Source organism: Thermomyces dupontii, assembly GCF_041956625.1.
Source record: "Thermomyces dupontii strain NRRL 2155 unplaced genomic scaffold VTN31scaffold_2, whole genome shotgun sequence".
Taxonomy (NCBI): Eukaryota; Fungi; Ascomycota; class Eurotiomycetes; order Eurotiales; family Trichocomaceae; genus Thermomyces; species Thermomyces dupontii.
Genome location: NW_027192308.1, coordinates 1115021 through 1129767, shown reverse-complemented (window position 1 = coordinate 1129767; position 14747 = coordinate 1115021). Strand labels below are relative to the sequence as shown.

Sequence of the window (14747 nt, the reverse complement as noted above, 5' to 3'; positions counted from 1 at the left end):
GAGTAGTTCATTTTATCCCAGATTTATCCTAGTCGTCAAAACCCGCATAACCCCGACAGGCGACAGGAACATTCTAAAAGTTAACTCGACCCTTGGCCCGGATTAGCGGCCACTTGGCTTACACTTCTTGACTACAGAATCCTCCGTGAGGCCTGAGGAATGTCATACTATTCTTTCTCTCTGCAGTATCATCACGCGAAAGCTCGATTCGTGTGTTGAGTATCGACTTGTCGCCGTTTACCCTACTCTGAGAGGGTCTAGAGACGCAATTGTGGAATACTTGTCTGGTCGGATCGAAAATATACTCGCCCAGCGGCTTTTGCCGACCCGCATATCAGATCTAATGGAGAGATCGGAACCAGCGTACAACAGTTACACTCCGAGCAATATCACACAGGGGACCGTGCCGTCCCCTGCATCGGAGGAAAGCAGCAACAATGGCAGCAAGAAGCGGAAAGCAACGACGCAGCAGCCGCCGTCTCGCAAGCACAGTCGGGTTCTGGCCGCTTGCGATGCCTGCCGAATAAGCAAGACGCGGTGCGACTCCGCCCGGCCGGTCTGCGCGAAATGCGTCAAACGGGGTATTCAATGTGTATATCCTGACAAGGACCTTTTCTCAATGTATGGCGTCGACTATTCTTTTTTTTTTTGTTCCTCCAAAGCTTGATTTCTTGCCGCTGACTCCCTCACTGATAGCTTCGAATCATGGGGCGTGCGAATCTTGAACGCGGTCGAGCAGCAGGAGCGGCTTCTATCCGAGATCGTGCAGACGAACAAGGAATGCCTCCGGCATCAACAGACAGCCGCCGCTGCTTCTCAGATCCCAGTCGCCCCGCAGCCGCCAGAACCGTCCCTGGATGACGCCGATCTGGAGGCGATCTCCCGACATGATGCGTTGAGAACGCCGATCACCGGTGCGAACGCGATTCTCGACTGGCCAATCTTCCCTCGCGAGAAGCCCGTGAGCACGTTCCCACCAGAAGCATATGGAGAGAAGCCGGATCGGTTCCCGTCAGGTATCTCTCTCTCCCTCCTTCCATCCAGTCGAGCCATTGCAAAGTGCCAGCTAGTCTCTAACCCACGCTGCAGCAGGTATTACTTCTATGGATCCAGCGCGTATGCTGGAACTGCGCGACATCTACATGCGCAAGATACAGATCAAGAATCCGATTGTCGACGCCGATCAGCTGGATGCCCATATCGGGCGCGTTTTGGAAAAGGGATTCGACCGATCCCCCTCGTCGTGTCTGGTTCTGCTCACGTTTGCGCTTGCGGCAATATGGGGAAATTTTCCCGAGGATGACCGCCGGACTGTAACGTGCGAGTCCGGACCTTACTCGACTCGACAGACATACGTCACGCTCTCGGTTCCAGATGATCGCATGCGGGAGTCATTGACATATCTATCTATGGCGCGCGAGAGAATGTCTAGTGCGTATCTGGATGACTCGCTGCTGGGAGTGGTGTGTTTTTGCCTCTTCGGGTAAGTGTAGACCCTCCCCGTCCATGCGACATCAGGGCTCAGACGAGGAATAGGATGTGGTATCAATATAATATTGAGCCGATACCCGGGTGGAAGATGTTCCGTACCGCGTCGATGCTCTGGGAGTCATATAACATGAAGCACCGCAATGGCAAGACACAACGGTCGAAGCAGGAAGAAAGTAAGTTTCCCGGGTCCAACCGGAAGGATCCGATTAATCAAGTCTTCAGGTCTCGAGCAACGACTGTACTGGACATGCCTCAAGTCGGAGTGGTACGTGCATCCTCCATCTTTCTAAATTGCAGCCGTTCTCTGACTGACGAATGAAACAGCGAAGTGCGATATGAACTCCCTGATCTCCCACCCTGCAACCTTGCCGAGTCAGATTTCCCCTTCTCCCTGCCGACATTCCCCATGACGAAGAGTTACGAAGAAAGCACCGAAGACATCCTCCAGCGGGAAAACCCATCAAACAACGCCCCCGCCGTATCGTATTACTACTACCTCGCCGAGATCTCTCTCCGACGACTGCTCAACCGCGCCCGGAACGCCGTGACCAATCTCTCCCCGACCGCGGACCCGCAAACCATCCGACTCCTCGACGAAACCATCCCCAAACTCATGAACCAGCTGCAGCAGTGGCTCGACTGCCTTCCCCCTTCCCTCCAGTTCAACATCCCGCTCAAGTCCCGCCCGCCCCCGAACGAGCCGGAACTCGTCAAGCTGGTGCGGGAACGCTACGTCGAGGTCCGCGAACTGCTGCACCGCGCGTACCTGTACGTCTGTCTGCACGCGGAGAATGCCTTGACCCGCGAGCAGGCCGAGGCCTACGGTGCCAAGGCCAGCGAGGCCCTGCTGCTCTCTGTCTATCGCATTCAGACAGAGAACCCGTTCTTCCGCCATCCCGGGTCATGGGGTGCCTGTCGCGTCAGGTTCAATCATGCCCTCTGCTTGGTTGCGGCCTTCCGGGCAAAGGTCGCCGGCGTGCCGTCGGCGGAGTTCGTCACCGTGCCTCCGGCGTGGGCGGACTGCGTGCGCGTGGTTATTGAGAGATTAAAGCAGTGGAGCGAGGAAGGTGCGGGAATCAAGGAATTGAGTATCTTGCTGGAATGGGCTATGCATGGACTCGGATAAATCGTCCCGGTTCGGGAGTTTTTGTCTGTTTGAACTGTACTCTACGCCAAAGCAATTACCTCTGTGCAATATCACGAGAATGTAGGCAATTAGTGCTTGAACGAGAACCTCGAAAAATCGGCCAGACGTTGCGTCTATTCAATCATGGTACATGATAACCACCAGAGAACCTAGCAGAATACATAGCACAAGATATAATAATCACCATAAGCCATCGTTGAAGCCCCGCGCGCAAAGATAATGGTTGAACTCATAATTGAATAGTAAAACAGAAGGAAAAAAAAAAAAAAGGGAATAAAACAGACAAGCGAGGCATCATCGTCGGCTTTCCCTTTTCAGCCGCCGGCGCTTCCGGTTCATCGCTGAGAGTGCTACCGGCGTGAGGATGTCCGGCGGCAGCTCGAATTCCCGCTCCTCGACATCCGGGATCGGCTGCCCAAACGCCGTTCGGTGACGGCCGCGACGGTGGCCAGCAACCGCCGCGTCACGGATATGCTTCTTGGCATAGAAGGAGGTGAATGGACGAACATCAGCGGTTGGAGGAGTATCTTCGGCACCTGACGGTAATATCTGACGTGGAGCCGAGACGGATCGCGCTTCTTGCAGGAGTTGTCGAGCCGCCAGAGCATCGACATCATTGCTTTCAGACGACTCCCCGAGACTCTGGGTGTCGCATGTCGACGCTGTGGGGGCCTCATCCTCCGCCCCATCCAGATCCGCCGGCTCTCGACTTTTCACCACTGCTGATTGACTCGACGGACGCAGTGTCTGCGACCGTTGAGTCTTGCGGCGCTTTTCTTCCTCCTTCCACCTATTAAATTTCTCAAGCAGAGCAGACACTTCCCTGATAAGTAGGTCCCGTTTTGGCTCGTATAGCTTTTTCTCAGTTTCAGTTATTCCAGTGATGCCCATGGTTCTCAGCCAGTCATGTCCCTGCAGCTCATCCAGCAAACGATCCAACTGAATCTTTTCATGCTGCGCGCGTTCTTTCTCGATATTACGGAGCTGTCTCTCCTGGCGTTCATGTCGTCGATGAGCTTTGAAGTAAACATCGTCATCCAAGGGATCATGATCGACGTCTCCAGGATCAGGGAGTTCGATAATTTCACACGCATGCAGGTTCTGCAGGGGATTTCCGAAAGGAGAGCTATCTTCCTCTTGACGAAACTGCGTTCTCGTTCTGGGTGGAGACGATGATGATGCGGAGAGAGCAAAAGGGGATTCCGTTTGATCATCTACAAAGGTGACCACAGTTTCCGGGACAATAGAGTCTATGTTTTCGCAAAAGTCAGAACAACATTGGAAATCAAAGTCGATTCGATGCAGACACTGACCATGCTTCACCGGCTCCAGACTGATCATCTGCTCGTAATTGGCAAAATACATTGCAAGCTGACTCTTTGTCCCGGGACCATGTGACCGCAGCGATCGCTTGCCCGATGCTTGCTCATCCTGCGCAGTTTGCGCGGTGGCTGGCCTCCCTCGAGGCTCTTTCCCAGCAGGATCCTTTGGATCGTCGGGTACGGAGCCCGATTCCACAGTAGCGGCTTCATCTTCAAGAACCACGGGCTGCGATTGATCCCGCCGGCGCCCTGAGCGTCGTGTAGAAGCAGCATTAGTAGTAGAGGACGCGTAGGATGCGACTGGGTTGGCGTTTGCCGCGCGCGTGCGGGCGGAAGAGGAGCGATCGGAACCGGAGATTGTATCGAGAGGATCGGGGGAGTCGCGGCTCTTGACCGGCTGTTTTGTAGTAGTCAACGCCGAGACCGATGCCATCGGGCGCTCAGCGCGACGGATTCCGCTGATCGGCGGGTTCTCATTGTTGAGTTTGCGGCTTTTGCGGGCGAGCGAGGTTGGCTGGTGGGAGGAGGCGAGGGACGACGACGTTGGTGGTGGCGGAGAAGAAGGTGAGGAGTCCCGCCGGGGACGTTTGCGAACAGGGTTGTTCGGCGCCTGTTGAAGCAGGTTTGGCGCGCCTTTGCGGGCAGCGCGAGTATGATAATTAGTATTGTTGGGGTTTCTCGAGACGATATTCGAGTCGCTTCCGTCGTTGAGCCTTCGTTTGGCGCGCGGCTTTTCTGTCGTTTCACTCGGTCGCTCCTGGTTTCGCCGCCGACCTGGTCTCTGCTTCACATCCATCCTCTGCTGGACGTGCCAAATTCAGCACGGAAGGAGTTCGGGAGAATTTGTCATGGATTTCATGGTTGATAGTTTCTCGAAAAAAAAAGAAAATGAACTCAACCAGGTTGACGGGGAACCAGACGAATCTTGCCGATGGGGATATAAATTACTATGGTTTTCGAGGAAGAGAACTTAAGGTTCTCTATCCGGTCTCTGGGATGGCAGGAAATACACTCATAATCGATCACTCATCAATAGCTATGCCTCAGTTACATACTCGTTTTCTCAACTTTTACGGCAGACATAGCGGCCATGCCGCCACAATGTAATTTATGGTTTTGGGATCGGTAATTTTACAGGATTGAGCTGCTGTTCCTCAAGTACACGGGCCAATCATGGATCATCAACTCCGTACACGACTACACGTCGCAGTGTACTACTGTAGCACCCTTCATGCCTTTGGATGACCTCTCGTTCCAGCACCAATTAATGTTTCTGAACTGCCTGTGCTGATAGCAGTCATTCAAACTAAAGGTAGCCTACTTATTACTCCGTGGAGATTGCAGTTGGAACGGAGTACCTATGGATTTTCGCTGAAGCTGAGGAACAAACGTGGCCGCACTCCCTAGCCTTTCAGAACGGAGGTGCACCCCGACAACATGGAGATGCCTCGAATCTCAAAAGGACCACCAAAAACAAGCATAATTAGTTCTTCAAAAATAGAACGTTGTTCTTGAGTCATTTAGCTGTGAAAATCTTCATTCTTGCTTGAATTGGCGTAGAAACGGATGCTACGGGTCCGATGAAGGAGGCTGGGCCAGCAGCTGGACACCAGTTCCAGAGCAACCGGACCCAAAACGCTACAGGCAGTCGCGAATGTAGCAAACTTTCTGCAAGTGAAACTCGGTACTCCGTGTAAACTGCGAGTCTCAGGGATCTGTAGTCGATTGGGATTTCCAGGTTGGGTGTGGCGAGCTTGAAGGTTTCGAAGATTTTGTCCTCTCGATGTGTACATGTAACTAAGTACTTCTACCCATTAGTTACATATATTCGCTGCAAGATGAAAAGCTAACCACGGTCAAGCCCACACTTCAACCTCACCATACACGACCTTGAGATGAAATATTGATTCTGATTCTTAGGGAATGAGAATAGCCCTTTGCAGTTTGATCGTCTAATCTAGTCACCTGAGTGGCGAGCTTAGGTACATCGAAAAGCCGAAGGCCAAGTGTCTGCTCCTGTTGACCAACTCGTGCTTTCCATTCGGCGTTGTAGCGTCGATTTCTGGGTCAATCCAAGCAAGAACATGGTAGTATATTACCTAGTCAAGATACTTATGAGCACCCAACACCTCGATCTGTTGTGATTCTGGGCTATTGTTCAGAATTCTGATGACGGATTCCAGACATCCCAGGATGGCAGGACCTCCCGGCTGAGGTGCGGGCACGGGTAGTCCAGTTTATCCATGCTTCCTTGGAGTCTCCGGGGAACCATTTACCCCTGTCATATGGAGGAAATTAAGATCTCACCAATGAATCTGTTCGTATACGCTACTATCCGCTGCATCGAAACCCAGTATCCGTGCACGGAGACCGCTGGGCGTTCGAAAACGAAAGACCATGGAAATACTTACCACTTGGGATTCAATCGCTGAAATTTGACCGATTGAGAAAGGAAAATTTCACAAATTCGGGCATTAGCCTATTGCTACTTGTCCGCCGAGCCCTTGCAGACACCCGCTCTCAGATACCATCCGCTTTCAGGACCTGTGCTTGGGAATTCCAAAATCCAGCGGAAAGCGCCTGAGGAATTGGTGTTAGAGGTAGAGTATGCTACGCACTGTGGTTAACTTTGTAGTACCAGCCCACAAGCCTACTAGTATGTCAAAGTTCTAGGCTTCAAGCAGGTTCATCGCATTATGGGCAGACTATTAGGCAAGGCAGCCCACTGCGTGCGATCGAGGCTCTGAAAACTTCGATACTACTAGTGTTCGATTATTCGACTGACCACTGCCTGCGACCTCGAACAATCATCATTGATGAAAGTAGTAGGTACTAGTTATGTACTCCGTAAGTACTATAAGTAGGTAAGGCACTGTATAATTGGTCCGTCTGCATAACAGGTGGTCCGTGGAAATAAAGCTTTACCTACCACTGTGATACCATTGTGGCGGCATGGCCGCTGTTCTTTCGTAACGGGCCAAAGTTGTTAACCCTAACCCTAATCCTTTAGGCCTACTCGTACTGTATCTTTGAACGAACCGAGTGCCACGGGTGACAGACAGAACAGACCGAATGAAGTCAAGCTCATACGTTTATACGGAGTACATTGCAGCAATTCGAAAACTGTGCAGTGTTTATATGGCACATGAGTCGCGCGCTGCCAGCCAAATACACCAATCTCGAGTCCCAGACACGAAACGTCGCCATGTCATTTCTCGATGAAACCGCAAGGCCATTCCCTTTTTGTAATATTAAGAATCCGCATTATGTTTCTGCTTTTCAAGAACATCCTGCATCTTTCCAATGTCGTCACACACTTGCATCTGAACGAGGCCCGGTGTATGGAGTCCCTCAGTGAATTGTAGCGCGTAGCTAGACCCATCCTTCTTGACGATCGACGCTCCTTCCGGTGGAGACCATAACTGCTGACCCGAACGCTCGTACGCTCCAAGAGCACTAATAAGCATGTCTGTTGCTGTGACTCCTTGAAAACCGTTCTCGCTCACGAGCACGTCCGTTCCAGGGAGTTTTTTGATCCTGTCTTTCCATTCAGGATCATAGTACCAGTAAGTATTCGCGGGTGCCAGTTTGTGTCCTCCAATGTCCCAAGTTTCCAGGATAACAATATACCATTGTTCGTTCTTGTAGCAACTTCATCGAACTCTATCAGTTTGAAGGTACTTGCGTTCGAATGATGGCGCCTTTTCGCCACATTTCTGACCAGTCTTGCTATTTCAGTATTAGTTCAGTGTTCTCGGTTCGGGAATTCGAAGTCAAAGCTACACTTACAGAAACATGGGAGTGGCGTGCCACTTCCTTTCGTCCGGTTTATCCTCATACCCAGGAGCCACTTCCCACACTTTCGGAATCAGAGCAGCAAAGAACATTTTCTTGATTTCCTCATGGTAATCAAACAGAGTTCGATTGCCGTCAAACCAAGTGAAGGTTCCGCCATCGATTATCTTGTGCAAGGTTGACATACTGGCTGACGATCCATTGTAGAGGTCGTTGACTTGTTTCATTTGCATCCGTGAAAGTTGATCGTACACTTGCCCCAATAGAGAGAAAACCTTAGCATTGGTCGTTTCTCCTGTCAACTCCCTGGTTTGACAGGTTAGTTATTTGTGACTCAGTTCGACCAATGACGACGAATAGGGCCACTCCAGTGCGCTCGACAGGGAAGACTTACGCAGGCAGATGGATCAACCCGTAAGGCATGGCCATGCCGGCTGAGAGGACAATGCCTTCTTTGATTTTGTCTTCGTACTTTTTCGCTTTATCCGCGCTCGTTTTTGCGGAGTCTATGGCAGCTGCCACTGTCTTAGCAGCTAAAGACATTGTCAAGCCATCAGTATCAATGTGATATTTCAAATCGGCGATTGAAAACCACCCGAACTTACTTTTCTCTGCAACTGTGCCCATCACTCCAAGGCCAAGAGTGATGATTGGAATGAGAAGGTTCCGAGCCAGTCCATCACCTTGAGTTCAGGTGCAAAAACATCGGTAAAGCTCAGAGTGTCGTCTTGGACTCTGTCATGAGCAGACAGTAGGGCGTAATAGCCACGAGCGTACATCTGAATCGCGATGTCAATCAATTGTTTACAGCGGATCAAGCTTGAAAGAAAAAGAGTAGTTACTCACAGCATGGACATTCGCGAAGGAATTCAAGATCAAGTGTCTTCCATGTTTCAGTCAGCAACTGTATCCACTCCATAACCAATAAGAGCTGGCATTTCGACTTACCCGCAGGCAAATTCAGTTTGATGGCACTGAACATTCGGATTGTTGCAAGGGCCATTATCTATATGATGGCATCGCCAGTTGGCTGGACCGTGCATCCTGTCTGAGAGGTACCTAGTTAATTTCAATACGCTGTCAGCTCTCTGTGTTGAGACATGGCGGCAAGGGAACTCGTACTCGACATATGAGTATTTTGTGTTATTCTGATTGATATACCAATCGTAATCCAGGACCCCATGGAGTTCATAACAGCCCAGCCCTTCCCAAACCGCTACCGGGTCTTGGTCGATAGTCTGGACCAGCGGGTCGTTACAGGGTTTGAGAATCTTTTCGCGAGCAGCGTCGTCGATTAACGAAGAGGGCAGTTGGAGGACATAGGGATCATCTGGATCTGGTGGAGGTCCTGCCCTGGCAAGCGCCAGGCAAGCAGTGAGCCCGAGCCAGAGCGCTAGCATATTGATGCTGTTTCTTCTGATGGTGCAGAAGTTCTCGCAATCGGCTACTTTGTGATATTCGAGGAGGAGACGAGCAAAAGCATTTGTGAAGAAAAAGAAATTTGAGGTCGACGCTGGAATTAATGTCATGATGCTGCTCACCTGCCTCTGGAGGTATCCGAGATTCCGAACCTGACTACTAGTATGTAGGTGTCCAGTCGCCCTATCCACTCGATAGTCCAGGTACATCATTCGCAAAAATAATCTGGTTTGGGCCCATTCGCTAAATTCTTGAGCATTGAGGCAGTACTTGATTTGTAATCCGTGAGCTCCCAACATGTTGTTGGAAATCGATCTTCAGGTCAGTACAAACCGAATAAGTCTGTACATCCAGCACAACTCGAGGCGCTTACCTCCGAGAATGTAGGGTAAGTCGCAGCAAATAGTCTAAACTCAATATGCAGCCTTGCGCTGTAGTTAGATGTAATGTGGACCTACCCTACCGCAGTACCGTTGGCCCGCCGGGGGCTGAAAGTACTTCAAAAGTATATACTACTCGTACCAAGACGTCGTCTTCAGAGCGAGGGGTATCATGGCCTGTAGTACCGTATACTACCTAGTACTCAAGATCCGTGTGAAATGAACCCACCAAGAAAGCCCCCTCGAGACTCTGTACCTACTGTATTCTCTCATACTCCGTTCTCATAATGGAAGCAAGTGAATAAACAATCACCTCGACAGAGTGGGTTTACTTTTGGTACAATTCCTCGAAAAATCCACGATTTGGCTGTCCATCAAGTCCCACCTTTGACCGTTGTCGTGTCGCATGAAACACGGTGTTACTGAGGACAATGGCTCATACTTGTCGGCTTGTGGCCATGCAAATGAGCACTGACCAAAGAGAATAGGTGAAAAATTAGTGTTTATCCCCCTTCATCACTTGTGGTTCATCTACTCTGCATGTACTCCGCACGGAATGCTGATCATGTGGACACATGATCTGATATTTGTAACTACCTTATCTAACTACGCCTTTTTTTTCTTTTTTTTTTTTTTTTTTTTTTTTTGCCTCGATTCTCCTTCCAGGCACGTTGCGGGTACAAGAGTACCGAAATTTCAATGTTGGTTGACAATGGCTAATACTTGGGCTTGTGGCCATGCAAATGAGCACTGACCAAAGAGAATAGGTGAAAAATTAGTGTTTATCCCCCTTCATCACTTGTGGTTCATCTACATCCCGATTTCCCAACACCACGCCCTCTGCTAGTCGCAAATCGTTACTCTGAATGGAAGGATTCCAGAAAAGCTTAATTAGCGGAGTAATCGAACGGATAGTACTCGTAATATGCTGGCCAATGGCAAATGGCCTCAACGTCCAAAGTGACATTGTCGGACAAACAGGCCAATAAGATTGGTCCTTTAAGTGGTTCTAGCCTCAAGCCCTGGGTCCCCGCCCGGCCCCCAGATCAATTAAGCGTAATTATTAAGCATAACTGTGACCTGCCAAGGGGGGGTACCTTATGCACATATCTTACGAGTACATAGTTGTGTTCACTCCGTATACATCACTCCAAAATTCTAAAAACCTAAAAACCTTAATCTAGCCAACAGTCCGATCTGCAAGAAGTAACTAGTAGGACTTCTTTGGTGCCTGCTGCTTGAGCGGCGGCCGGGTTCGGCAGAAGAGTTCAAACCGCCCGGCTACAACAATCACAGATAACCATGTTTGTACTCGTAGATGAATCTAATCGCGATAAGGTCGCAATGTTGATATAAACATAAGAGGCTCAGAAGTGTTCAAATCCCAGGCCCTGTCGAGCTGCTTGCGAATGATCGACTTGTCCAGTATACTCTAGTACCGTACACAGATCGTAGCTACGGAGTACAAAAAGCTGAAATCCAGAGAGTATCAGTTCAAGCTCACGAACGCGTACCAATTCTACTTTCTGTGCTGGAGACATTACAAAGTCAGTAGCGTCACAGGCAGCCCTACCTCTGACTACTACCTACCTACCTACCTAGGTAAGTACCTACCTATGTACTCATTCTAAGTGAATCTAAAGGACCAAACTCGATGAAGGCACTTGATACATGTAGTAGTTAGTACTGTACTAGTACCTACACACCAACTGTGCTCTCATCTCCTCAAGGCCTGATCTCTTTACAGAACAACTTATGACTCTGTCTACCATGTACAATGGCAACACAGTCACAAAGAAGTAAAATCATAGGGGAAAACAACAGTAAAAAAGCAAGGTGTGTGCTAACGAGAAAATCATCGGAGTGATTTTTAACGAGTCATGCTCCGGACATGCTTCATGGAGGGAACCACAGTACCGTCATAATACGGCATCGTGCGCATGATCCGCATCCTGGGTCTGCGGGCCGAGTCTTCCACTCACATATCAGGGGGCACTGAGTTAATCGCAAACTCGGCTGCAATGGCAGCCAGAATATGTAGCGGCCTAGCGGCTGGAAAGCGAGTTGGCTGGACCGAACTGGCTAATATCGTTCCCCGTCACGGTTGCATACGCGATCACGGTGCACAAGTCACAGGGCATCACGGTGCCAAGGGCAGTTCTGAACATAACATAGTTTTCGACCAGACTACAGTACGTTGCCATCTCCCGCGTAAACACCCTTGATGGCATTCTGTTCGAAGAGCCGTTTGATTATGCGCAACTGCTCGCGTAGTCTCGGTCGAGAACTCTTTTATGTTCAAAACTGCCTCTAGCACAGTAATTCCCAGTGACTTGTGCACTGTAATTGCGTATGCAACCGTGACTGAGAACTGGAACCGAGAACATTCAGCATTGTTATGAACAAATTCCTGTCTTGATGGGAAGACCGAAACCAAAGGCTTTCCTTCCTCGGATATACTCAACGGTCTTCCATTATACACAGGGAAGTAAATCAAAAGCGTCATTGGTTGTTGGCTGCATAGGTCGGCAGTGTCCGGTGGCCAGGCAAAGCCTTCCAGCGTGCCGATTGCTCCATTAACCAACCCGGTCTCAAGCCTGATATTCTCTGTCAGCATGACTTGGCAACGATTGAGAGGAAAAGGTGGGCATGTAGGATGTCCGCGTCATCCTCGGAGGCCTGGCCAGCCAGGTTCCCGTCATGTACAGCCGGGATGGACAGCACAGGTTGTCCAAGGGCCCGCAGCCGACCTTCAGTATGTTGTCTGACGCGCTCCTTCGTAAAGTATATGCGAAAGGCGTCATCGAAGTCCGGGATCTCATTAGGAATGACAATTAAACGCGGCGGCAGAGCAACTCCCAGTTATCCATTGCGGGGAATGAACTGATTAAGAGGCAGAAGCCGACCACAACAGGAGCAGTCGTTGGGAATTTTGAATGGAATGAATTTGTACTCCGTCCCAGGTCAAGATTCGTGCAGAACACGCATCACGGGAAGGAAAAACGAGTACCCCGTATTGCTAACTCGCTTCACTTGCTGCTGCGGACTCCCTGTGCTAAATTGACAGATCACATAATCCATAGCTCGAATGGAAGGCCAAGTCATCTGTTTAATCACATTGCAAACGCAGTTCCATGTTGGCATGCAGAACTACACAATTTCTGAAGTTTCTGCCTGACCCCACGGTTGATAACTACCAAACCTAAGGTGCCTACTCCGTGCTCCAACTTCCCAGGTCGTTTTGACAAAAGTAATAGCACTATCAACCAGCTACAATTTTCTGCCACTACAATGTGCAAGCGGTGTAGGAGAACGTGTTACGGCTATGGGGAGTTTCTAGTTGAGGCTGGAGTGCAGACAGAGACTTCTTATTGCATTGGCACAGAAATGCCTCCTTCTCGGTCAGACATGCAACATGAAGGCATGCAAGAGCTTCTTAGATCTCTGGCAGGGTGCGTATCAATGCCTACACTACGATTATCTTAATCCGCTCACATTCTTACGTGCAAACAGCCTCTACAGCGACTCGAAATACAGCGACTTGACAATCGTCTGCGGCACCGAGAGATTTGCCGTTCATCGATCTGTGATCTGCCCGCGCTCTGAATTCTTTGCCAAAGCATGCGATGGGCACTATCAGGTATCATCGGTATTTGCGCAAACAATAAAGGCAGATACAGGCTAATACCGAAACTGTTGGCAAAGGAGTCTACCACCAGAGAGATTCGACTGCCCGACGATAACCCGGCGGTCGTGGAAAAAATGATTCAATACCTTTACACTTTGGACTATTCTGTAACTCAGGAAGACGACAGCAAGGCGACTACTGCAGCATGTGATGGAATATCGATACGCGGTCTGAATTTGGAAGAACAAGCACAGGAGAGTATTTCTCAGAGAAGCGCGGAGGCCTTCCCGAATCAAGCGGCCGAAAGTCATGGTGTGGAATCCCAACAGCCAGATCCTTTAATCCTCCATATATGGATCTACGCTCTTGCTGATCGTCTTCTCATTCCCGGGCTCAAAGCTCTTTCACGAAGTTACTTTTACCAATCACTCGAGCATCGCCTGGACTCTCATTCTTTTGGGCGTGCTATTGAAGAAGTCTACTGTTCAACCCCGTCTGAGGATCGAGGATTGCGAGACTTGGTGGTCAAAGTCACTCTGGATCATTTGACAACGCTGACAATCACGGAAGTCCTATGTGAAACTCTTTTGAGGAAAGCGCCTGACTACGCAAGTGACCTTTGCATGGCAATGATAAGCAGAGAAGTCCCACCGTCCATTTTGTGGCCTCATTGATCAGGTTATCAAGCTTCGAGTTCTCCTGTCATGCATGAGAAAATTGTCTTGATGTTGTCTTCCTTCGGGAGCTTTTGATCCAATTCGAGTTTCTAAGTGTACGGGGTACTGGGTACTACTGTACTTCCGAACGACCAGCGCCATTATCAAATTCACAACGGAGGATCATGATCATGGATGATAGTAGTAGGTACTATGAGTACTGTAAGGCATTGTATAATTGGTCCGTCTGCATAACAGGTGGTCCGTGGAAATAAAAGTTTACCACTCAGATACAGTTGTGGCCGCATGGTCGCGATATAGTCTGCCGTAACTTTCTTATCGATTTATTATTGTTGACCGTTCGAAAAGTGAAGGTCAATATTGTCGACCTACCCTTTATGTACTCGGAGTAGTCGAGTGAAGAGAATTGTATAGACAAGTTCACCCGTCCATCCAGCGTCCTTGCGTCACGGTCGATTCTGGAAATCATTTCACATCCCTTGGAACCATTTGAATACTACAGTGGTGAACTCTGACGCTTCAATGTGTGATCTCTGATCTGCTAGCTGTTTGTCAATTCGAGTCAGAGACAAGGAAGCGTGCATCGTGGAAGACTGGTGAATGACGGAAACCTGGATGCCAAGTCCCAAGGGAGACTTCAACTATACAAACTACTTGGTTGGATTGCATCAGCATGGCCGGGCAATCGTCGAGAGATTCGATGCTACCTGTCAGAGGCTCAGAGTCCTCTCGGTGAGGAGCCGAAACAAATGAATAGGCTCGACTCCATCCCGTCATGACAATTCTTGGATTTCATATAGTTAAGACATTTGTCTAGACAGAGGGAACAGACCAACACATTGAATTTGATCTGTCTAATTCATACTGAATTGACCGACATAGAGTAAA

At 49.5% G+C, this 14747-nt stretch overlaps 4 protein-coding genes across 4 annotated transcripts; 2 read left to right on the top strand and 2 right to left on the bottom strand.

Moving 5' to 3' along the window:
* Positions 1-343: 343 nt before the first annotated feature.
* On the top strand, positions 344-2617 carry VTN31DRAFT_2776 (uncharacterized protein; the record flags this gene model as incomplete). The annotated part of the gene is made up of 6 exons (XM_069402981.1): positions 344-621; positions 697-1016; positions 1090-1483; positions 1537-1664; positions 1714-1756; positions 1816-2617. The coding sequence occupies 6 exons, from the start codon at positions 344-346 to the stop codon at positions 2615-2617; spliced, it is 1965 nt and encodes a 654-aa protein (XP_069262209.1).
* A 315-nt stretch (positions 2618-2932) lies between these two features.
* On the bottom strand, positions 2933-4756 carry VTN31DRAFT_2775 (uncharacterized protein; the record flags this gene model as incomplete). The annotated part of the gene is made up of 2 exons (XM_069402980.1): positions 2933-3888; positions 3952-4756. The coding sequence occupies 2 exons, from the start codon at positions 4754-4756 to the stop codon at positions 2933-2935; spliced, it is 1761 nt and encodes a 586-aa protein (XP_069262208.1).
* Positions 4757-7211: 2455 nt separating this feature from the next.
* VTN31DRAFT_2774 (uncharacterized protein) lies at positions 7212-9155 on the bottom strand (the record flags this gene model as incomplete). Its single annotated transcript, XM_069402979.1, has 8 exons — positions 7212-7416; positions 7642-7689; positions 7750-8061; positions 8150-8288; positions 8361-8438; positions 8704-8729; positions 8792-8803; positions 8878-9155. The coding sequence occupies 8 exons, from the start codon at positions 9153-9155 to the stop codon at positions 7212-7214; spliced, it is 1098 nt and encodes a 365-aa protein (XP_069262207.1).
* Positions 9156-12845: 3690 nt separating this feature from the next.
* On the top strand, positions 12846-13856 carry VTN31DRAFT_2773 (uncharacterized protein; the record flags this gene model as incomplete). Its single annotated transcript, XM_069402978.1, has 3 exons — positions 12846-13006; positions 13068-13194; positions 13260-13856. 3 exons carry the CDS (start codon positions 12846-12848, stop codon positions 13854-13856), a joined length of 885 nt encoding a protein of 294 aa, XP_069262206.1.
* Between the last annotated feature and the right edge of the window lie 891 nt (positions 13857-14747).